General features: G+C 42.2%; 1 protein-coding gene across 1 annotated transcript in view; it reads right to left on the bottom strand.

The window, feature by feature from the left end:
• Window positions 1-885: 885 nt before the first annotated feature.
• svild (supervillin d) overlaps window positions 886-23435 on the bottom strand; it is an 84944-nt gene continuing 62394 nt past the window's right edge. The window contains exons 9-28 of the mRNA XM_072666756.1: window positions 15582-15729; window positions 15361-15444; window positions 14453-14533; window positions 14169-14352; window positions 13623-13795; window positions 13377-13532; window positions 12377-12513; window positions 11167-11314; window positions 9347-9492; window positions 8663-8838; window positions 8058-8196; window positions 6685-6985; window positions 6221-6478; window positions 5291-5498; window positions 4954-5087; window positions 4642-4797; window positions 3911-4054; window positions 3604-3716; window positions 3361-3510; window positions 886-2793 (exon numbers count right to left, since the gene is read on the bottom strand). Coding sequence (XP_072522857.1) covers window positions 2707-2793; window positions 3361-3510; window positions 3604-3716; window positions 3911-4054; window positions 4642-4797; window positions 4954-5087; window positions 5291-5498; window positions 6221-6478; window positions 6685-6985; window positions 8058-8196; window positions 8663-8838; window positions 9347-9492; window positions 11167-11314; window positions 12377-12513; window positions 13377-13532; window positions 13623-13795; window positions 14169-14352; window positions 14453-14533; window positions 15361-15444; window positions 15582-15729 — 3123 coding nt within the window. The 3' untranslated portion in view covers window positions 886-2706. The remainder of the gene's footprint in view (window positions 2794-3360; window positions 3511-3603; window positions 3717-3910; window positions 4055-4641; window positions 4798-4953; window positions 5088-5290; window positions 5499-6220; window positions 6479-6684; window positions 6986-8057; window positions 8197-8662; window positions 8839-9346; window positions 9493-11166; window positions 11315-12376; window positions 12514-13376; window positions 13533-13622; window positions 13796-14168; window positions 14353-14452; window positions 14534-15360; window positions 15445-15581; window positions 15730-23435) is intronic.

The following is a 23435-nucleotide window of genomic DNA, read 5'->3' as shown; positions in this document are numbered from 1 at the left end:
CAATAATAGACAGGTGGTCCTAATGTTAAGGCTGATTTTTATTATTATTTTTTTTATATATATAATAAATAAATAAATAAATATAAATAAAACACATACACCCCAAAACATTTGTGGACGCTCTAATAGATGCACTCAGCTACTTTAAGTTGCACCCATTGCTGACACAGAAGTGCAAACACATGCGCACAGCTTGTCTAGTCCCAGCAGAAAATTATTGCCAATAGAATAGGGCTCTCTGGAGTAGATAATCATGAACCTATTGGCAGGCCTAATGCCTGATGTGGGCTACAGGCGTAGAAAGCCCCCCTCAGCGTTGAACTGCCTTCTCTGGAATAATGGTATTCCAAACCATTTTGGGATGGGGTGGGGTGATCATGCAACATCCTGACCTCCATCGGACCCTCCAAGCAATGCTTTAAAATCTAGTAGAAAGCCTTCCCTGGACAGTAGAGATGTTGAATTATTTATATATATATATATATATATATATATCATGTCTCTACAGTGCATCACATTTATCTAGAGCAGCAACATCACAAGAGCATACTGTGAAAAGTACAGATGACTGGGTTTTGCGTTTCCACAGTTGTAGCATCTGTGAGGAATAATTATCTGCAATTTGCTGACTGTAAATCATAACACTAAATAAATTACATCAACGTCAAGGCTCCAGATTGCTCCACTCCACATACAAGAACAAAGCAAGCATGTAGAGTACTAGAACATATGGCTCCGAGTAATACTGTGCTGTGAAGCAGTGGTTTTAATGACGCACTGATCACTGGACCATTCAAATACACACAACATGAGCAAGCCTGACACCTAGTGTTCACAGTTAGAATGAATTCAGAATTTCAGCACTGCAAAAGAAAAGACGGACACTTTGGACAGTTTCATAAACTGTATGGTGTATTCAAGTGGAAAACAAAAAATAAAATGGATGATAGTTACTGATATTTGTAATGATATAGGCAGTACATACTGGAAAGCCACAGTATAGAGATCCACTTAACACTGTACGATATACTTAAGGAATACTCCACCAGTTTCCAACGCCATCTCCATCTGCAGCATACAGGCGAGTAGAACTACAGGCAACCATTTCTACGTTTGGTTTCTGTACAAGAAATTCCTTGACTTGTAACCAACCTACCATTAGGGATGTCCTGAGCTGTCTCAATTCAGTGGATCGGGATGGAGTCAATACAGGAATGGTTTACTGGATTGAGAATTTGGCTATTTTAGGTACCAGTCCCACATTTTACCACTGTTTCTTCCCTCCCATGGTCTAACACTGCATCCTCTGGAGTTGTCTATGAGCCCTACATGGACTTTATTCACAGCCTGCAGCAGTGATCCTGAAAGCAATGTTTATGTGGCGCACACACCTGGGTCACATCTGGCACTTGCTAGAGGCGAACAAAGCATGTTGAATGATGCTCCAGAAGTGGACAATATGAGGTTACTGGTTATTTTATTACAATTTAAAAATTCTATTGTTAAATTAATGTATTATCACCCTTTTTTCTTTTCACTCTCAATGCAAATAAATTTCATACTATTAATAGAAATGCTCCAAAATGACTAGGAATAGAGCCTTTTCACATTGACTTTTCAATGGAAACTAGTGTGATTTCATACTTCAATATGAATTGGCAGCACCGATTAACTTGGCTAAATCATGTGTCTGTACTATCTATTAAAACACAGATATCGGATCAGATTGGTATCATCAATTGGTACTTAACATTAAGGTACTCAGATCAGACTGGAGCACAAAGACTGAATCAGGACACCCCTAATTACAATAAATTAGCAGATGCTAAAGCAAGAACCCATTGGCTTTTACTGAGTACGGAGTTGATCGTATGTTTTCTTGAATGTACTCTCTACTAACGCATCAGAGAGAAATTGGGTTAACTGCTGGAGTATTGCTTTAATGGAGCTGTAGTTTGCCCTGCCGGGAGCAGTGCTGCGTGCACACACGTGCATACAGGTATGGCTTTTGAAAGAGGTTCATTCTGCAGCGGCATGCAGGGCCAACGATTGAGAGAAGAGCGCTCCACACGCTTAAAAATAAATGTGCTAGAAAAGGATCTTTTAAGCAATGCCACGAAGAACCACAAACCACTTTTATGTAAAAGGTTCTTCTAAAAAGATTTTCATACCCCTCTCTATCCAAAACTGTGTTCTTTATGGACCCAATAGTGGTTCTTTCATGGCATTGCTCAAAGAACTCTGTGGGAGCTTTTTTTTTATTTTTATTTTTTTAAGGGCGTAGGAGGTTAGTGTTCTAAAAAAGTTGCCTTTAAAACATCACAGTATGATAATGTGGCTTAAAAGACCTGCAAACATATTACACATTCAGAATTCAAGCTTGTACATAATTAGTCACTCCTGCTGCTGATACGTGACCTGACATCCCTAACTCCTGTACTGTTGCATATTTAGGGTACATAGGACGTCCTTTCAGAAGAGAGTAAAGAGCTAGATGGCTACAATAATTGGCATTCGGAAGAGTCCTCTAGCATGTTGTCATCGTTGAGGGGAAATGGGTAGATCCGTCTTAAGAGTTTCTGAACTGTACACTTAACACTATACATAAGCCGGGTTTCCGTATAAACACCTGACAGAAATCCATCCCTACTTTCCGTTCGCTGCAGAGATGTAATGAATGTTCTGTTTTTTTTTTTGTTTGTTTTTTTAAAACAGGCCTTTGCTCTTCTTCAGGTTGAGCTGTTTCCAGTTGGGGAGGGCGCTGAACTCCTCTCGCGTCATCTGCAGAACATCCTGCAGCACATAAAAACCACGTTAGATGAACTCTCATCTGCAGCTACGCAACACACAGGCACTGCTCTGCATAGCCTCCCCAGTGACTTTTGAAACCCTAATATTTATGGAAAATCCTGTTTGTTTTCCCAGCCCCATGAAGGCCACATTGAAAAATCATTACGTATAATTTATAGTTGGGAGACTGTATTGACGGACCACTACGATTTTATAGATTGAGCTCATACTGCAGGGATCATTTCATATGATGAGCTGACCGGGCATACTTGGGGCTTTGCACTAGGAAGTTGCCTGTAAAACAGCAGAGTGGTAAGTTTGTACACTATCAATAGAACATGAAGCTAATAAGCTATATATCACCAACTTATATAGTTATGTACATTTGTAAAGTTTATCCCCTGACCCTCAACTGTCAAAGGGCACGTTTTTCAGTATCTTTTTTGCCAGGTGACATTTCGCTGTAATTCTCCACTTATGTACACCTTTCCCCTGGGAAAGTGAATGTAATTAAAATGCAGTTAAGGTACGTAATTGAATTTTGTCCCTTTTTTGGGGACAAAAATGTACCTGGAAGTCTTGGTCAGACAAGTACAGCTCCAGGTGCAAAGGGTCCACCCCCTCAGGCAGCGGCTTGCTGGTCAGCTCCTCTATGGAGTACTGGTTCTTACTGAGCTTGGAGAGCGCATCCTCCACCAAGATCACCTTATTCCTCATGCCCTGCATCCACACACAGTCAACAGTTATGTTTATTTAAACAGCTACACTGAATGTAACCCAATCTGATCATCTAATGTTCTGTCTATAGCGTACCTGCACTCTAACGCTGGGATCTTTCTCCCAGCAGGGGAAAATATTAGTGAAGGTAAGGGGCTCCGCTCCAGCCAAGATCAAATAGGCTTGAGGAGGCCGTCTTGAGTTCTTTGCTGAAAGGCAAACACAGGTGTGCACACAGACACATACTCCATTAGATAAAAGCCTAGTAATGTGGTGATATAGATGTGCATTGGACAACACTACCAGTAACCAGCTACACATCACAGTCATCCGCAGCTTCAGTACATTGGTATGGTCATGCCCTTTGTATCAAACTCCTTCTGGGAAGACTGTGACCTCTGACCTTTGCAGTACTGCAGCGTTGTCTCCATGGCACATTTCCTCTCGTTGTCCCAGCGGATCTTAGCTGAGCCTGTGCACTCTGTGTCTTCCGGCTGCTGGCCCTGCCAGAGATACACCTCCATCCTGTTATCCAGCAGAAACAGCGCTACACACAGACAGAGGGGGAGAGGGGGAGGAAGATGAGACACAAGACAGAGGAGTAAATTTTTGTCCCATTTAAAATCTATGAACATTTTTATTTACAACTTTAATACACACCTTTCATATAAAATATTACAGTAGAATGAATGCTAATAAACGCGTGTGTGTCTTGCAGGTGGTATATTGAGAATTGGGTATATATGGGACTTGCATATACACTAGGTAAGTGCTTGTGGACACTCCTCTTTCTAATGAAAGTATTCAGCTACTTTAAGTTGGACCCATTGCTGACAGATGTACAAATGTGTGCGCACACACAGCACTTGTCTGGTCCCTGTAGAGAGGTGCTGCCAATAGAATGGAACTCTTTGGAGCAGATAAACATGAACCTACTTATGCCAGCCATGTGCTAAAGGGGTATAAAGCCCCCAGCATTCCTTCTTCCACACTCGGTGAAGATAATCAAACAACCTAACCTTACTAATGCTCTTGTCGCTGAATGTGATCAAATCCACACAAAATATGTTTTTTGAGTTGTGTGTTTATATTAGCAGGCTGTATATATGTAATGTGTGGCTGTGGGAGCTCTACCTGGTTGAGGGGCGGAGTACAGGTTCTCCTGTAGGAAAGGCATGGCCATTACAGCATTTACCACTCTCGAAGGACTTAGCTGCTCTTCGCCCTTGAAGGTTCCAGCACTGGCACTCAGAAGATAAAGTCGAGGTGTGAAGTTGTATTTGCCTGGATCTGTGCACATATAGACACGTACAAATTTTCAAATATTGTTCTTAGATTCCTTTCCCAATAGCAATTGTGCAAATATTTCAATGTCTGTGTGAAATATTTGTATGAGGTTTTATGACTCTCGACTGAATTATTAGGTAAAAGTTATGAGGCTAATACCTTGTAGCATGCAGTCATATGCTTTCCTGTCCTGCTGACCAAGAGCATCCCAAAATGACTGGGGCTCTGAGCCTTCCTCTACCTCCTGCACCTTCAGACTGCTGTTGCTGTTCAAACCCAGCTCAGGAGGACAGCTGAAACACACACATACAATCCAAAATGACACAGACCTATACGTAGGTCAATGAAAACAAAGAACAACATCCCGAATGTCTTGTATTTTAATGTGTAACCTAAACGGTATAACACTTTGTTCAATAATATAACAGAAATGCACAGACGTGCACTTTCACACCCTTATTTGTTGCTGATTGGAGATTATGAGCTGATGACTCACGTCTGAGAGAGCCGCTCCACAGTCCTCTTGGCCACCTCTCGGGCTGCAAGATGCGACTTGCAGCCGTGCCACAGGTACAGCTGTCTTTCACACACACCCAGCAGGAGAAGACAGGCACGAGAGCGCAGACTGGCACTGCAGCACTCCACTTCCAACAGAGAGCCTTCTACTTCTGCCTCTCCGCGCACGCAGAAAAGCCGCCAGACGCCTGACACATGCATACACACAAACATGCACTTGTATTACTGCCCTTGCGGAATTTACAATTCATCTGTGCATTGAAGCAGAGATTATATTTCCATGTGTAGAAGAGTTGCCCAGCTTAAGTGGTTCCCACTTCCAGACAGATGCTAGGGTGTTGCTACTTGTTCACGAGGTAAACTCTTCTGCCATGGTAGTGATTGCTACGGTGTTGCTATGATATCCCAGGTGGTTGCTATGATATGGTATTTACATGGGTTCACAAACTTGTGGACCCCATTAATTCCTCTGTGGAAGGAAAATCCACAGGAATTTGTTGCTAACTGAAACTGAAAATCTGTAAACAAGTCTGAATCACACCACCATTCTGAACAATCTGGAGTTTGATATTGATAATGAGACAATAAATGATACATTTAACACTAAGAATCCAGATCTGAAAACAATTATTTAAAATTTGAGAAAATCAGGACATGTAATTTTCCTTAAAACACAAAATCGCTCCATAATTTGCTACAATATTGTCATAGAAATCAATGTGAGGCGCTGGGGACAATAGTGTTTCTTTGCACCACAGAACAAGAAATTGCTTATTACACAACTTCATATGACCGGCAAAACGGAGATGGAGCAAAAAGCAGAGGGAGTAGTCAGTTTGAATAATTGTGCGCGTGCGTGTGCGTGCGTGCGTGTGTGTGTGTGTGTGTGTGTGTGTGTGTGGCAGAATACCTGTGTTGGTGGCGGCATCCTCCCTGCAGCCTTTGTGGATGACAAGTCCCCCCTGGAAGAGCTGTAGAAAACAGGGTGGTTCTTTGCCTTGAGTGACCAGAACCTGCGCCCCTTCATGGTTCCCCAGCTCCACCGTCATCAGAGCAGATGTGCCCCGCCCACTTACGCTTGAGTGACAGCCCTGCCAGAAGAAACACGCAGTGCGCTCTCTCCCCGGCCCTGAGGCACTCAGCTCGCCTGGCTTCTGTCTTTTACCCACTTTACACACACACAGACACATGGGAGAAAATGAGAAATATTTGAAAGTTCGGTAAGTCTCCGCAACAGCAGATTAATTAAAACCTATTTCCAACCCTGGAACGGGAGCCAACCACACCCTGTGTTGAAACAGTAAAAGCGCTAATGTATGCAAGACCACTGGAGGTGAGAACCACTGAAGTATACTACCATCATGCATCATTTACCGACACTAGTGATGGAGTACTTCCAGCGAATGACGTAGGTGTCGCCCTCATGCAGCTGGCCCACGCTCTCTGCTGGAATCTCAAAGTCATCAAACTCTCGGATGTGCCAGGCGTCCACCGCCACCGTGGCTAACTCGGCCTGCCGTCCGTCTTCAGAGCGAACCAATCCGTAACCTCTCTGCACATTCACGCCCTCTAAGAGCATCTGCAGGGGGGTTCCTCCTCCATCCAGCAGGGCCCTCACATCACATGGCTTCAGCTCCAAATCAAGGGAAGGAAGGCAGGGCTGATGCACTGGACTCTGTCATTTAAAATGAGTTAAAATAATGCTTAACCAAAGCAATTAAATAGATGCTAGCTTTTGCAGCCACTATGACATGATAAAAGCTGTATTACGCATCAATCTAAAGATGGTAAAAAGTGGAATGTTCACCAGAAAATTAACTGTTGCTGTCGCACAACCTCCAACAAATCTCAAATGGCAACTTTACAAGAGAATTTTTCTTTTCATTATTAGTCATTTTTGAGCATTTCTATTGGTTTTGCTAATAAAATGCTACTTTGTACTTTGGTCATAAACACATTCAGTGTGGCAATAGCTGGAAATATGTAGTGTATATGAATGAGAAGACCACAGTCATTGATCCTATTGCATTTTTTTTATGTGAACCTGCCCACTATTTTATATGCTCTCAATGTGTGTGGTATGGTGTGTTTTTTGAACTGGAAGCTGCTGGAACAGCAGTGTCACTGTCTACAGTCAAGTAAGTTTCACATCATGGACCGGGAGGCTGCTGTCCAAGAAAGAAGCCCCTGCTCCAAAACCTTTTGGATTGATGTTTGCAGCTAAACATATGAGCATAGATGACTGGAATTATTATTATTATTATTATTATTATTATTAATAATAATAATAATAATAATAATAATAATAATAATAATAATATGATTATTATTATTATTGGGCATTAACCTACAGGAACACTAACTGTTCAGCATGGTGTTGGTAGCAACATACTCTTGGGGGTTTTGGAATTGCTACATTAAACAATGTGGCTGGAATAAAGCAGAATAAGGACGACCACCACCACAAACTTCAGATTACCTCGGACTTTCAGCTAGAGGGCTGAAACCTGGACACAATTGGGTGTTCCACCATGACAATGACCCCGGACATGCATCAGAGGTGGTGGTGGAATAGATAAAGCAGGCTAACACTAGGCTTTTGGAATGGCCTTTTCAAAGTCCTGACCTCAAATACCTTAGACTGTTTACATTTGTGTTTTGATTTGATTATTTTACTAACTGTAGTAATAAAATGATCAAACCTAATAAATCAACAGATGTCAGATCTGCTCTGTTGTAAAGCTTACCTTCATCTCCTCTGTCACCGACTCGTCCTTCAGGGGCTTGCGTTCAGCCCAGTCCAGAAACTTCTCCCTGAACAGAGCTGTTTCATTGTGCTCCGAAAGCCTGCCAAACAGAGCCCAGCTTGGCCTGCCTTCACCCTGCCTGCTCACGCACACAGACACAAAAACACAGAGGTGAGCGAGATGGAGTGAACAAGACTGAAAGAGCAGCCAATTGCTGAATCTTATACCTCAGGTTACCAGGTGGGGGCGGTAGAGTATCAATCCAGTGTCTGGGAGACTGATTATACAGTTGCTTTTCATTTAAATCTCTTCAACACACTCCACAGTCTGAACTTACAGAACACCTTGATTTAGGCCTTTAGTACCAGTGTCTCTATCTCAGCCTCATGTAACAGAGTCTGCCAACAGCACCTTGTCAAGCTGTCCTAGCAGCTTAAGCCCAGACTACAAGGTGCATAAAGAACTCTCCACCAATCCAAAAATGTCATTGCAAAACCTACAGGTAGCCAATGTGCATGTACATTATGCAGTAACAGCATTTGTCAGCTGCTCATACACACATCTAAGAAAGCTACTACAGTAAGCCCTGTAAAATGATGACTCACAGGGGGATGTCATTATTGGACGAGGAGGGGTCGAGGGGATTGACCCTGCAGGTGCTGTAATCATAAGCTCCACTCCAGAGCTGTTTGCCCAGCTGCATGGCCAGCTTCCTGTCACTCAGCGCCACATCCTTCCCTGTCCACACATATACCTCGCTGCCAAAATCATACACCAGCGCCTAAAACACACACATGCACAGTAAAGGAAACTTATAGTGGAAAAATACATCAATGACATTTGTGTTTACTGTTTCATCGCAGTTACGCAAAAAAATATCTCTAAAATTGCAGGTTTTCAGGAGAAGTGGAAAAATGTCTACTTTAAATATAAGCCAATATAAGTGGGTTTTTAAAAAAAAATTTATTCCAAGTCATATTAGAGCATTTCTATTGTTTATTGCCTGTTTGTCACACAAATTTGATACAATGTCAAACAGCTAAATTAAAATTGTCAAAATGTAAAAATGGAGATGGGTTAAAGGTTTTTTACCAAGTAAAAGTAATTCAGTAATACAGATATATAATTACAATACTTAACTATACTATTACTTATTAATATATAATTACATACAAATCGGTACAGTATGTAATATACAGCTACAACAATAACTCTTCTAAGGTTACATGCAGACACCCTGAACAGCTCATAACATGTAGACAGTATTGTCTATAAAGACAATGTCTGACCTCTTTAGAGTTAAGCATGTTCACACTGGGAATGGAGGCCCACGCTTCCTCATAAGGCACCAGCTTATCCTCCACCAGTCTGTACACACCATTAGACTCCACAATGCCACTCTCATACAGTTCATCTTCCTCTGGTTCCCCAGCGGCTGCACAGCACACATATATAAACACGTGTTACAACAGACCTCCTTTCAGGATTCAAGCACAGAAATCAAGTCATACACTGTATGGACGAATAAGTATTGGGACACCTACACATCACTCCCACAGAATCATTTAGGATATCCACTCTAAAACCATAGGCATTAATATGGAGTTGGTCCCCTTTTGCAGCTCTAACAGCAGGTCTGGAACGGGCCAGCCCACTCTGTAACTTTACTTTGTGGCTGAGTTGCTGTGGTTACTAAACACTTCCACTTTTCAATAATACCACTCACTGGTAAACACTGTGGAATATCTAGGAGGGAAGACATTTCTGACTTGTTGCAACGGTGGCATCCTACCTAACCTACAGTACCACACTAGAATTCAGTGAGCTCTTTAGAACCACCCAATCTTTCACTAATGCTTGTGAAGGCAGCCTGCATGGCCAGGTGCTTGATTACATACACTTGTGGCAATCGGCCAGAATAAACACCTGAATTCAATGATTAAGAGGTATGTCCCAATACTTTTGTCCATATAGTGTACTTCATGGGTAAATTGCGTGGACACCAAAACATCACATCAAAATTAGTGCTCTCTCATTGTGAAGTCATGACCTTTTTTCAGGATGTCTGTAAAACATTACAATTGACATACTGCACTGGGGCAGATGTGTTCACCTAGAAACTGTCAAACACACATTCATCCATGAGATTTGTTAAATGTGATTAATCCCTACAAAGGGAGTATTTTTGCACAGCGTGTTTGCTCTACACCACTACAACTGACTCATGCCATTGCTCATGGTGGTCTTAGGTTTGTTAGCAGCAGCTAAGCCATGGAAACCCGAAACATGAAGCTCCTACCAAACAAATCCTCTGTTTGTGTCGCTTCAGAGCCAGTCTGGAACTCATTACTAAGTGTTGCAACTAAAGACAGGCACTCTTTAGGTGCCACCCACCTCTGAATGAACTGCAGTCTCATTCTGTGAGCTTGTGTGGCCCACCACTTCACAGCTGAGATGCTGTCATTGCTAGACCACACAAGCTCCCAGAAATGGGACCACAGAGTCCTTAATCTTGCGTCAACTTACGGTTGACGAGGGCAGCTCTAGCAGGAAAGAAAAATGATGCCCTGGCTTGTTGGGAAGGTTGTATTTTATGACTGGACTGGTCACATATTTACTATGGTCACTACTATTTACTATTAGTTATTGGTATTATTTTCTATGAAAAATAGACAAAAATAGAGACAACTCAAGGCAGCTGCTATGGCTGTTTTTAGGTATGCAAATACTGCTCTCTCTTTTACAGATAACCGTATGTGACGCACAGAGCCAGACTGTGATGAAAAAACGGCCCTGGGCTTTTTGGACCCAGACTGAGCCCATGCAAACTCGCCCCTCTTCAGTGTACATTCAGTGACATTCTGCAATTGCTTGGGTGTGAAAGGGCTCCACTCCAATGTGAAGCCGCCCCCCACAGTTAGTCTGTCGGGCTGCATCTACAGTGTGTTTACTGACCGTGTAATGTCTGTTCTTAGCTCAACATCTGTGCTCCATGTGCATATTGCGCATTATGTATTTGTGTGTGTGTGTGTGTGTGTGTGTGTGTGTGTGTGTGTGTGTGTGTGTGTGTGTGTGTGTGTGTGTGTGTTCAGTGTTCAGTGTTCAGTACCCCTGTATTCCGTTTGTCCTCCGAGAAGGTTCCAGAACTCCTTGGCAAAGCGGTTGTCTGTGTTGATGCCCTCCTCCAGCACTGTGACCTGTAGGGCCTTACAGCCAAGATCTCTCTTAGCCTGAACATACTGCGCCATCTCGGAGCCCTGTTTCACACACACACACACACACACACACACACACACACACACACACACACACACACGCACGCACACATACAGAACACACGTTTTCAGATGAGTGCTAATCTAAAACATTCTAGCTTCTGATGTGTGGCACTAACCCAGCTGTAATAGCAGTGAACCATACAGAACAATAAAGGAGCGTCTGAGGCTCAAAGCATTACTCTTCACTTCAAACTGCTTTAATGGGATAACAGGGTTGTAAATTCCACAAGAATAAAACCAGGCTGATGCAATAATGCTGTGAATGTTGTTGTTTTTTTTTTTTTTTCTTCTCCATACCCGCTATTTTCAAACTGCCAATCTGAGCGGTTAAAAAGTGCTCTGCCTGTGTTATATCTGATAACAGATAATCATACCTGTATCATTCTGCTGAGCCCCAGAATCACCTTTTTACTACTGTTGGGAATAACGGTCAGTATTAAAGAAAAGAAAAATGTCAATAATGCTAATGTTGCTAACAGTCAATGAATACTAAGAGCCACCAAACAGAATTATTTAAATGGCATCATGCAAATTGGAGACTACCAGCTTCCATTCACTGTTAGCAACATTGTGTCTCGTTGCCACCAATGACCATCATTTTCAGTATTCTTACCAGCTCTACTTTGATTATATTAATTATATTCTGATTTATATCAGGATACCTGAGCAGAAGACTATTCTTATGTAGTGGTACAGTAACTTGTAGGAAGGATGGGCCCCTCCAAGGTCCTCCGAGTTCTTTTTCTTTTTATCTTTGGCTTGCTCCCTGGATGATTTAGGTTTTTCTAGGTGTTGGATTTACTTTATTTATTTAAAAACTGCAGAGCAATACAGCACCTGAGCCTATATGGTATCCTAGATAAAATCAGTATGTTATCCGTGATCACACACATCATGGTATAATGGATATATGACTGTGAGGATCTGTGGTATCTATGACCAAATCACAGCTGTGCTGTTATTTGCGATAACGCGCTTCCCTCTCTTGATCTACTGCTTAAGCATCTTACAGGTGAGTTGAATGTAGCAGTATAGAAATACCTTGGCTTTCTCAATAACATTGGCAAATTCTCCACACCAGAGGAAGCAGTGTTTGGGGGTGATCAGCAGAAAGCAGTCTCCACTGTTCAGAGAGCGGGCTACTGGCTCCACCAGACGCACTTGAACATGCCTGCGCCCTGTGAAAACACACACAGCCACACGTGAAGTACTGAATAAATGTTTTCTATGGCGCCTATAAACTACTGCTAACTATACATACATCAGCCATAACATTAGCACCGGTGAAGTGAAAAACATTCATTTTCACCTACATGGCACTTGTTAAGGGGTGGATATATTAGGCTGCAAGTGAACGGTCAGGTCTTGAAGGTAATGTGTTAGAAGCAGGGAAAATGGGCAAGCAGAAGAATTTGTACAAATTTGACAAGAACCAAAACTAGACTGGGTCAGAGCATCTTCAAAACATAAGGCAGGTCTTGTGGGGTGATAAAATTTGCTAGTTTGGATCAGCTTATGATCATTTGGGAGAAGACTGAAGAGAGCAGGGAAAACTCAGGACTTAAGGCTGGAGTTCGGGGGGCTGCTGCTTTGTGGAAGGATGCTAGTTACCATTCCGATAAGTGGACCCAGGAATGATAGAGGACCGAGTTAAATGGGAGGTGACCGGGTGGAGGAGGGTTGTGTCACAGTCATGTTAGATTGGTAAGAGGGCCTCAGGTGTGTTCTTCCTCCCAAATTTTTATTTCATAACACCACAAAGCGCTCCATGGAAGGACAGCCGGTAAATCCGTGGCAGGATCATGGGTGCCCAAGGCTCACTGATGAGATCCATGGAGGCCACATATCACAACTTACAGGATAAAGATCTGCTGCTAAAGTCTTGGTGCCGGATACCACAGGACATCTTAAAAGGTCTTGTAAAGTCCATGCCTCGAATGAGTCTGATGCTGTTTTGGTAGCATGGGGGGGATAACACAATATTATGTAGGAGATTTTAATGTTATGGCTGATCAGTGTACATTGCCTTGGAGTGACTGACCTTTGATGTGGATGAGCATAAGCTTGTGGAAGGGCACAGCACTGTTGTTGGTCACGACTTCAGTGGATTTGATGCTGCGCAGGCTCACTTTCCTGAAGTTCTCTTTACTGGCCAAGCCAGCCAAAGCACAGTCCGCCAGTCTCGAATGCTTGGCCACTAAGAAAAACAACCCAAAATATTCACTGTTAGGATCAAAATACTTTGTTAAAAATAGAAGTATTCCGCAGATATGACTGATCATCTCACTCCGCTCCACTTGCATCCTCTTGGCCTCCACAGTTGCTATGTTGAGCCTTTGCTCTGTGTAAGCCTGCCGGAGATCATCTCGCGTTGCCAGAGCACGGAGAGGGTTTCTGGAACCCTTCGTGTTGCGGGATGGCCTCACAGCACGTCTATGATCCGCTACTGATGAGATCAACCTGGGAAAGAACCAGAAAAACAGATGAGAACACCAGAGCTTGAACAGTAAACATTTAATAAGCTCTAAAAGGGGAAAAAGAGTTACGAAGTACCATGCAAATAAAGTGAGGCCTAGAATTTTTTTCTTTAAAGTATAGTAAGGTTATTGTAAATCTGGGAAAAAAAAAACATTTAGAGATGATTGTATGAATAACTTTCAGTATCGGGCTGAAATCAGCAGTAATTAGAAATTGGAGGGGGGGGGGCAGTAATCTGATCCAAAAAAACATTGGAAAAGCCAGGTGTATCCAACTGTTGATTTGTGGTAAACAAAGACGGACAGAAAATGGACAGACAATGAAGTGTCTTTGTAGAGATGGAGCTGCCGCTCACTTTGGTGTGTCAGACTGGATAGCGCTGAAGTCCTCCTCCTCGTCGAGCAGCAGGCTGGAGTTCAGGGCTGTAGGTGAAACAGACTTATAAAAGCGCCCAAATGTCTCCTCATCATCCAGGGACATCACCTCCTTCTCTTTTTCCTCGGTCACCTCGATGGTGGAGGGCTTACTGCTCGTCGAACCTGCGGGTACACACAAACGCAGACGAAATAAGGTGCTTTACAGTTCAGCCCGTAGCTTCAAAGCTAATAATACAGAAAAAGAAATAGCCTCTCAAATAACCTTTATTCTGAAGTCTGTCTAAAAAGGACTCCAGTTTGTCAAGCCTCTTGTCTCCCTCTGCATCAGGTCGAGTGGAAATCTCTGCAGAAAAGATCAGAACTTAAATATTCATAGCACTACCCACTGATTTCATTTCCCCTTCCACTTCTGCAGTAAAGGTATTCAATGATAAACAAAATATAGATGAATTATCTATTTATCACATTATCTGTCTTAAGTCACCTCTCTTTTCAAATTAAAAAATTTGTGGATGTTTACCCGCTGGGCCTAATGTGAAACCATAGCAATTTCTGCTGTTATATCTACTGTTTTATATTAATGACCTGATTTCACAAGTGCCACTGTTCAAATTATTTTCAAATGTGATTAACAGCAAGTGTGAAGCACCTACTGATTCAAATGGTGCCCTGAATGTGACCACACACACTCAGACAAAATCTGAGCTCATCACTTAAGTGATTAGTCATAGCTGTTATGTAGTGATGGAAAACACAGAACTGCTTTAAATTTGCAGACATGAAACACTTTCACCATGGCTAACGTGGATTCATATCTTGCTGCAGATTTAAGCTAGCCAGGTCTGAGGTTGGTAGAGCTAGCCAGGTACCAGGTGTCCTGTCAGTTGCAATGGTTTATTTTTATATCTTTTATTTGTTATTTTCTATTATGTCATTCTCATATATCTCCCCTTAAAATCTCAATTCAGCATGCTGGACTCATCAGAATTATAAAGAAAATACTATAAACCTGTTTATTCTCACAGTCTAAAACAACATTGATTTTGATACTATTAAATTGTGATTACAAACTTTTGAATGGTACTGTAAACATTGGGGGTCCAAACGTCTCAGACCACATTGGAAATCTGTATAGAATACTAAGTCTTTTCTACTGGATGGAGACTTTACCTTCTAAAGGCTTGACTGGTGTGCTGTGGCTTGATTTCTTGCTGAGGATAACAGGCGTGTCGTCTTTGTTGGAGGACACGAGGCCTGGTGGAAAAATGCAGACATCACAGTGAACAGAAGGCTCCCTGTAGAAAAGCACCATCCTGATGAAGAAATCATGTCAGCACAACGTGTCCTGGAGGAAGCAGACAGAGTCGACTGCGCTCTGAATGAGTGCGTACCTCTTTTGGCCATGCGTCCAGCCACAGAGAACTGCGTGGAGTCATTGGCAGCTCCTTTCCCTTTGGCCTTCCACTGTTCTTCCTTCTCCTGCAGTATCTTCATTCGCTCAGACAAGGACATCTTTGGTTCCACCTCAGCAGAGGACTTCTGCAGACATGAGTTGGGATATATATGATACATATTCATAACTGTTGTGCTGTATCTGCTTTACACTATAATTTTATTATAGTATTTTATTATATTCTCATCCACACAGTAATTGATTACATAACAAACTGCATGCATACAGTTGCAGTGATGCATTAAATACTGAGGAAATGTGGTCTGAAGTCATAATTATAGACAAATCCAGTGTGAATGGTTTAAACGTGTGGTAGAGTGGAATCAGGACTCGCTCCTAAAAGGAGGACCGTAAAAGCCTCCAAGTGAGGTCCAAGTTCCAGTGGATTTTATTGATCACACACAGGAAAAATATTAGAGAAGACAAACTGTACAAAGAGGAAAATGCATGGTTTAAAGGACAACAGTGCGTCAGTACTTTTGGTTGACTCTTCACTAGACAAGCACAATACAGTCCCGTACTAAATCTACCCTTGCTCAGCGTCAGCACAGGGCAGTCGTGAGGTGTACTTCACGCTCACGTTCTAAACCCTGATAGTCTACACCTTACCCCTTACAACGCTGTAGCCCTGCCTTTTACTAACTGGACAATACCACTGCTGCATACAGGGGCAACCTACAACTTAAACACACACATGCATACATTCCTGTCGACAGTGTACACACAAACATGCCATCTCACCTAAAAATTTCCTGTAGGTATATTGTATACCTGTAGCTAATTTGATTGTTAAGGTTAAACACTTAAGCTTAAACACTCCCCACGGGTATTCCAGCATACGAAATTCCCTCAGGAAAACCCATAAAGTGAAGGATACGGTGAGTATGTGAAGACTTTGAAATTTATGAGAGTCCTATAGCTCCCAGAAAGTATCCCATTAATTCTGACCTTACCACACCCAGTCTATTTAAAGTGGGTGTCCTATTAAGATTACTCCAATAGCACAACAGGCAATCCAGAAAGAGGTGAGAAAGAACCCAAGAATAACAGCAAAAGACCTTCAGAAAACTCACTCCCACAAATGGCAAAAGCCTTTATTCATATGTTAACTATTGGAACACTGAACAAGAAATCACAAAGGAAAAAAAAAACTCACCACATTTATATGCTTTGCCTATTCAGCCTACAGTAGTTTAGCCTAACACGTTATATTAAAAGATTTCAGAGTTGTCTGCTTGTTGAACGAGGTATATCATATGTCTAAATGTTTGTGGACACTCCTTCTAATGAATGCATTCAGCTACTGTAATTTGCATCCATTGCTGACACAGATGTGCAAATGCACATGCGCGCACACACCAACACACAGCTAGTCTAGTGCCAGGCATAGGCTAGAGGGGTATAAAGTCCCCCAGCTATGAGCTGTGGAGCAGTGAAACTGTTCTTTGGAATGATGGCGCTCCTTCCAGTCTTTTTGGGATGAGTTTGGGGTGAGGTGGGGTGGGGTGGTGATCAACCCACATCCTGACCTCAGTAATGCTCCTGTGAAATTTTCAGAGCAATGCTCCAAAATCTAGTACAGATCTGGACATTTGAGACAGTTAATCCAGCAGTGTGCAATACACAACAGCTAACTGGAATACAGTTATTTAATTATAAGAGGTAGGCTGGGAAAATGTCATATGAACTGAATTACAACTATTTCTTTACATTAAACCACCCAAAACACATAATTAGACTTTATGGAAAAAAAATAATGAAAATGTAAGGTGAGCTTATGGCTCTTCCTTCTACACCCTTGTCATACTAAGTGTATACTCCGAGCATGCAGTGCATGTCTGGGCCACCCATTGACTTGCAAATGAATCTCTTCCTGGCAAACAAATATCTGACGCTAAGCTCTCTGCACCAGAGAGAGAAGGCTTACAGTTGGTACACATTAACTTCCAACATTTAAGCCGCAGAGTGAAGGTGCACATACAAAAACGCTGTCCACCAGCAAAGCTGATGAGGTGAGAAATAAATATCCACAGACTAATGTGTGCTTACGAAATAACAGCTCACACAAAGCTCTGTGGTTGGAGAGAGGCTTTAGATTTATGAGAACCCCGCTGCTACAGCTCAACTCTGCCATCAAAATTAATTACCACAGATGTACAGTATACAGAATTGCTCCATGAGAACTGCCAGCACATTCTGCTGCTGTTATTATTAATGGCAATTCTCTGTTCGACCAGTGTTATACTGGCCCAGACTGACCGGCCCAAGGTCCTGCTAAAACGCAGCGAGGCATCCATCTTTCCTTCGCTTTTGCTGTCCCTTCCTCCCTTCATAAAGTTCTGTGGTGTTGACATGCTGTAATAATGTCTTTCCAAGGAATTCATGAGCCCTAATGTGGCGGCGTCTGGACCCATTAGGGTGGAAAACAACACCAGGCCCTTTTATTCATTCAGCTGACATGTTCCGGAGGGAATTTTAATTAGCGCTACAAAAAGCCAGCAAGCAGACAGACTTCAGGGGACTTTTAGGGTGAGCTGGATATGAGTGAGGTGTAGAAAAGAGAAATGTCACTAATGGATTCTTTCAGTGCTCCTATCTACTACGCCTGCCAAATACAGGATTTACAGTGTGGACAGTGAACCGGCCTTACACTATGCTAAACACACACATACAAACATGTTTGTTTTACTTAATTCGTGAGAAACGTCCCTAACCCTAAACTCGATAACCCCACTGTTAACACTAACCTAAACCTAAACTTGACCCTAAACCTAATCTTAATTTCACTAACCTTGTTAACCTGAAACTAATTCCTAATAACCCACATTCTAACTCCACTAACCCTTATCCACTAATCTTAACCCTAACCATTACCCTAGTAACCATAAACTTAACCCTAAGCTTAACCCCATTAAACCTAATCTTTATCCTAACCTGAACCTATACTAAACTCAATAAACCTAACCCTAACACCAACCACAACCTTACTAACCATAAACCTAAATCTTAACTTCACTAACCTTGTTAACCCTAACCTAATTCCTAATAGCCCACATCCTAACCCCACTAAGCCCCATTCTAACCCTAACCTTAACTATAATAGCTCTAATGCCAACTCTACTAAATCCCTAACAGACCTAATGATTTTGTGGGCTTTACTCCGGTATCATGAGTGATAAATGGCCCCTAAGTCTATGAAAGATCCTGCTGTCCTCAGCACTCTTTGAAGGGCCTTGTGGTCACAGGCAGTGCAGCTGCCGCACAAGACAGCGATGCTGCCTGTGAGGATGATCTTTATTGTGCACTGTGTTTGTAAGGATTTTGGGAGATGGTCCAAACTTCATAGGAAGAAGATATTCTTGTTTCCTATTTTCACCACCTGGGGTTTGCCTGTCTGAACTACTGACAAGCTTTTGAGAGCACCATGTCAACTTTGCCTTTTGCCCATGTCATAATCAAATGACTTAGCCAGTGACTTAGCCACATGTGCCTGTTCTGTGTGAATTTTGATTGATGCACTCCTCCGTAATTCTTAGTAAAAGGTGTGCTATGATTAGTTAGACAATTCCTAAGAAATTGCCAGGTTGGCTCAAGTTTAAACAGAAACTGAGGCATTACCAGGAAATCTAGTGATGTCTAGATTACAGCCAGAAAGTTGTAAGAATGAATGTCTGCATCCTGATAAAATAGCATTTAAGGGCAAGATTTCCTAACTCTGACATGGTACACATACAACAATTTTAAATAATTCTCAACTTCAAATGTAAATGTGATTTATTTTACATTATTTACAGATTACTTTGGATCATTTCTATTGGTTGATTTATAATGAAGTTCACACAGTGTGAAGGGCAGCTGGTGTTTTCAAAAGGGGGAAAAAAGCTTTTGTAAAACCCATTTGTTGGTCCTAACGTTATAGACAAGCCCTTGATATTTTTGTCCTGGAAATGTACTGGAAAAAACATGTGCGTGCGCACACAGAGTAAAATATAGATTACTTCTTTCGACCCCTTCGAGGATAGCCATGTGATTATATGTCTGAGAGGGGTCCCGACAGGAAAGCGTAAAACAATTCAATTCAGCTCAGGTCCCAAAAGTCCCAAAGAAACTCCATCAAGAAGCACAGAACCTCGGCAGGAATAAATCAACAGGCTGTTATCGTTAGTCATCCACCGCCACGTTATGAATCAGGAACTTTTATAAATGAGGTCCATATGGAATGCAATCATCACAGGTAATGCGCTGCGGGAGGTGACCGTTTGGCCTGGAAGTGTGAGAATGGACCCTGACGAGAGAGAGCAGGAAGGGGAGAGTTGGAGCCCCAGATGACCCAGAAACAACTCCCTCCTCCCAAAAGCCCCACCGCCCCCCCAAACCATGTCCCGCAACATCTGGAAGTTCTGGAACATGCAGTAATCGCAGGTGTCCCCTGCCATGTCTGAGTGAAAAAAGCCACTGAGCTTGTAAATTCCTGCCTTTAACGGTCCGAGCCTGGGGATGAATTATGTTGTGAATTTTGAATTATGATGAAGTTTTGGTCCCTTGAATGGGAACTCAAACAAACACACATGCACTGGCACATGGTCACACACACACACACACACACACTTAAAAATGAAGGTGCGATGTAGAGCAAAGTCATAGAAAAGCCGTATTCGATTTCCTATGAACTTTTCCTTTCAGAACTGTTTTGTGCAAATATAACAAACCTGTTTAGAGTTGGAATAATGGAAAGGCTCTTGACTCTCTAAAGATATTTCCTAGAACCATACCATACATTCTAGCCAAGAAACAACTTATTGGCTTTTATTTTTGAGTACACACACACACACACACACACACACACACACACACACACACACACGAACACATACACAAAGGTGTGCCAGGAGTCGTGGTGCTGGAGCCAATTATGTAGGGGAATTCCTGATGGCGAAGGAGAGTGAAAACACCGGACCTCAAGCCCCGAAGCCTCACAGGAAGACGCCGTTTTCCCTAGAACGGGTTGTGCCGAGGCACAGCCGAAACGATATTCCATTCCCATTCCCAGGGGTGCAGTCATATTCAAAGAGAGGCATTAAAAAATATAGAATGAAAACTCTTGGGGAGCCGCCAAGCCAACAGCCTCAGAACAATAGCTCTCCAAACAAACAGGCTCGAGCTGAACTCTAACCCATGAATTGCATAATAAATGGAGTAAATCAATCAATGTTGATACAGTGGGTCCATTCAGAAGCACAGGTTCAGCCAAGCCAGCATGCGTCACACACACGCAGACCCATGCAAACTGCACAAGCAACTCACCTGAGGGTAAAAGACTAGAGGCTAGGCAGAGGCACAGAGGGAAGAGGGAGAGGACAGGACAGGTGCCTAAGGTAAAGAAGGAAGAGAAACAGACTGTAGAGGCAAAAGACAGAGCAAGTCAAGTCAATGGGGATACAGTCTGAAAGCAAACAAAAGCAAATAAAAGCAACAGGAGAATTGAAGTATTCTTAAAATTACATACATTTATTTTATCCAGGGATGCAAGATGATATTGGACGACCACTGCGCATTATATAACATTATTTAAAATTAATTATTATAAAGAATATAGATATAGAATAAAATGAGAGAAAGTCATAAGAAAGTCATATTTTTTTACAGTGCTTGTGTGCTGCAACACAGAAGGGTGACAAAAGAAATTCTGTAATTTTTTATTTTATTTATTTATTTTTTTGAGCGTTCATTATTCCGAAACAAATGAGGTTGTTTATGCTGAGGATGTTACGCCCTGTTTACCAGGTAAGAATGAATGTCTGCATCCTGGTAAAATAGCATTTGAGGGTAAAAAGTCATAAGGGATGCACCCATCAGGTTATTTTGCCCCCAATCCGGTTCAAGTCAAATATGATCCGATCTTTGTGTTCGTATAAATAATAAAGCCACACAGATTAGATAAGCTGTGCTACTAATTAATACTAAAAGTGAAATCGAGACATTCTAAGTTTCTAGACTTTTCTAGATTTTTTTTCAGTAGAGACTTTTTGTAAAATTTTGTAAAGTGTGTGTTTATCTTTTAGTCCAGTCTGACTCACCTCCCTGACCAATCAGCTTCTAGCTCCTTCAAAACACTGCAGTTAAGTCTTTTTCTGTGGGTGTGTAGTGGGACTGATATCTGTTGTTGTTGGTCTACTGATGTGAAATAATTGGTTTATAGTGGGTGAATGTGCTATGATTTGGGTGTGGGTGTGTGTGTTCGCACACTGGTTTATTACAGGTTTAAAAACAAAGACATGCAGATCTGCGGGTAAACCAGCGTTTCAGTAATAGGTTTATATAGTTTCAGTTATATAGTCTGTGATGTGATCCCAACCAGGCACTGTATACAGAAGCCTGTCCCTCAAAACTAGGGCTAACATTAGGGCTGGAAAGTGAAGCTACACAGCATGTCTAAAGTCTCTGCATAAACTCTGTGCATCCCAAATCTAACACTACTGCCTACTCATAAACAAACACCATGCCAACTGGGGAAACCTGGTGGTGGCAGAAGGTGCTTTTTCCTAAGCAGGGACTGGACTTGGTGATCTTGGTGTAACTGAAGAAAAGCATGGACAGTGCGAAATGTATGACGACCCACTGCGAGACAACCTGCTTCAACATACCACCTTTTAGCTGGACAGTGATCCCAAGTTGAATGTTAAAAAGGTGAATGTTCTACAATGGCCAAGTCAAAGTCTAGATCTCTATCCAACCAACCTGAACACATCTGCCCAGGAGAATGTGTATCTCTCTCACTCTCAAACAATGAGTTGGTAGAACCCTATCCCAACAGATTTAAAGCTGCTATTGTAGCAAAAGGTGGTTCTACCAAGTACTAATCTGAAGGAGTTGGAAATCTGTATTTGACTGAAGATCCACTGACACATAAATAATACATTCTGACTTCAAACGCATACTGTATAGCTATGAATTATGACTGGAACTCTAATCTGTGTAAGTGCCGTCTCTACTCCAGACAAATCTGATGTCTTTAAAGTGGCTGGAAAACTTTTGCAAGGCACTGTACTGCCCAACCATAGTGAACACCAAATAAACCACTCATGGTCCCTGTCAAGACTCCAGCACTCTGGGCCAAACAGAGGATTTCATTAACAGGTGCTTGTGGGTTCCAGATTTCCAAGTTAAACCCCCAGCATAAGGGGAGGGACGCAGGCTGGGCTGGACTGAGGTCTTTGTTATGGTTCTGGAGGTGCTTTCCCATCAGATGGTATTACATCCATCTGTATGCTCACCATGCTCTGGTTTAGCTGAGCTCGCACCTCTCGAATACCCCTCCAGTGAGCGAGACAGACAGAGAGCGAGAGACGGGGGAACTTCAGGGGGATGAATAAAAAGTGTTGGAGAAAATGTATCTCAGACCTCAATATTTTTCCCAGTAACTTGATTCATTCGAAACCCTGAAACACGATAATCCTTAAGAGACAAGACTTCTGCATGATGATGCATCATTTCAGTGAGTCACTCGCTATGAAGCACGTCATGTAAACCACTGCCAGAGCTGTAGATCCTTGCAGATCTTGATTTTTCCACAGTTTATTGCATTAATTAGCAACTACAATTCATTTTCTGTCTGAAGATGAGGTTGTGTTGCTGGGTAGTCCGGCTGGTACATGGCTGTTTTTAAGCCAACAAAGGCTTAGCGCAGCTACGCTAACAGGACACAGCTGCCGCAAGGAGCCGAGGAGGACTTCAGTGGAGGGCTTAAAAATCTCTCTCTCTACATCTGCTTCAGCTCAGTTAACCAACAGGT

The sequence above is a fragment of the Salminus brasiliensis genome, chromosome 22, assembly GCF_030463535.1.
Source record: "Salminus brasiliensis chromosome 22, fSalBra1.hap2, whole genome shotgun sequence".
In the NCBI taxonomy this organism is placed as follows: Eukaryota; Metazoa; Chordata; class Actinopteri; order Characiformes; family Bryconidae; genus Salminus; species Salminus brasiliensis.
Note: the sequence above shows the minus strand (reverse complement) of the source record. Positions and strands in the feature narration are given on the sequence as shown.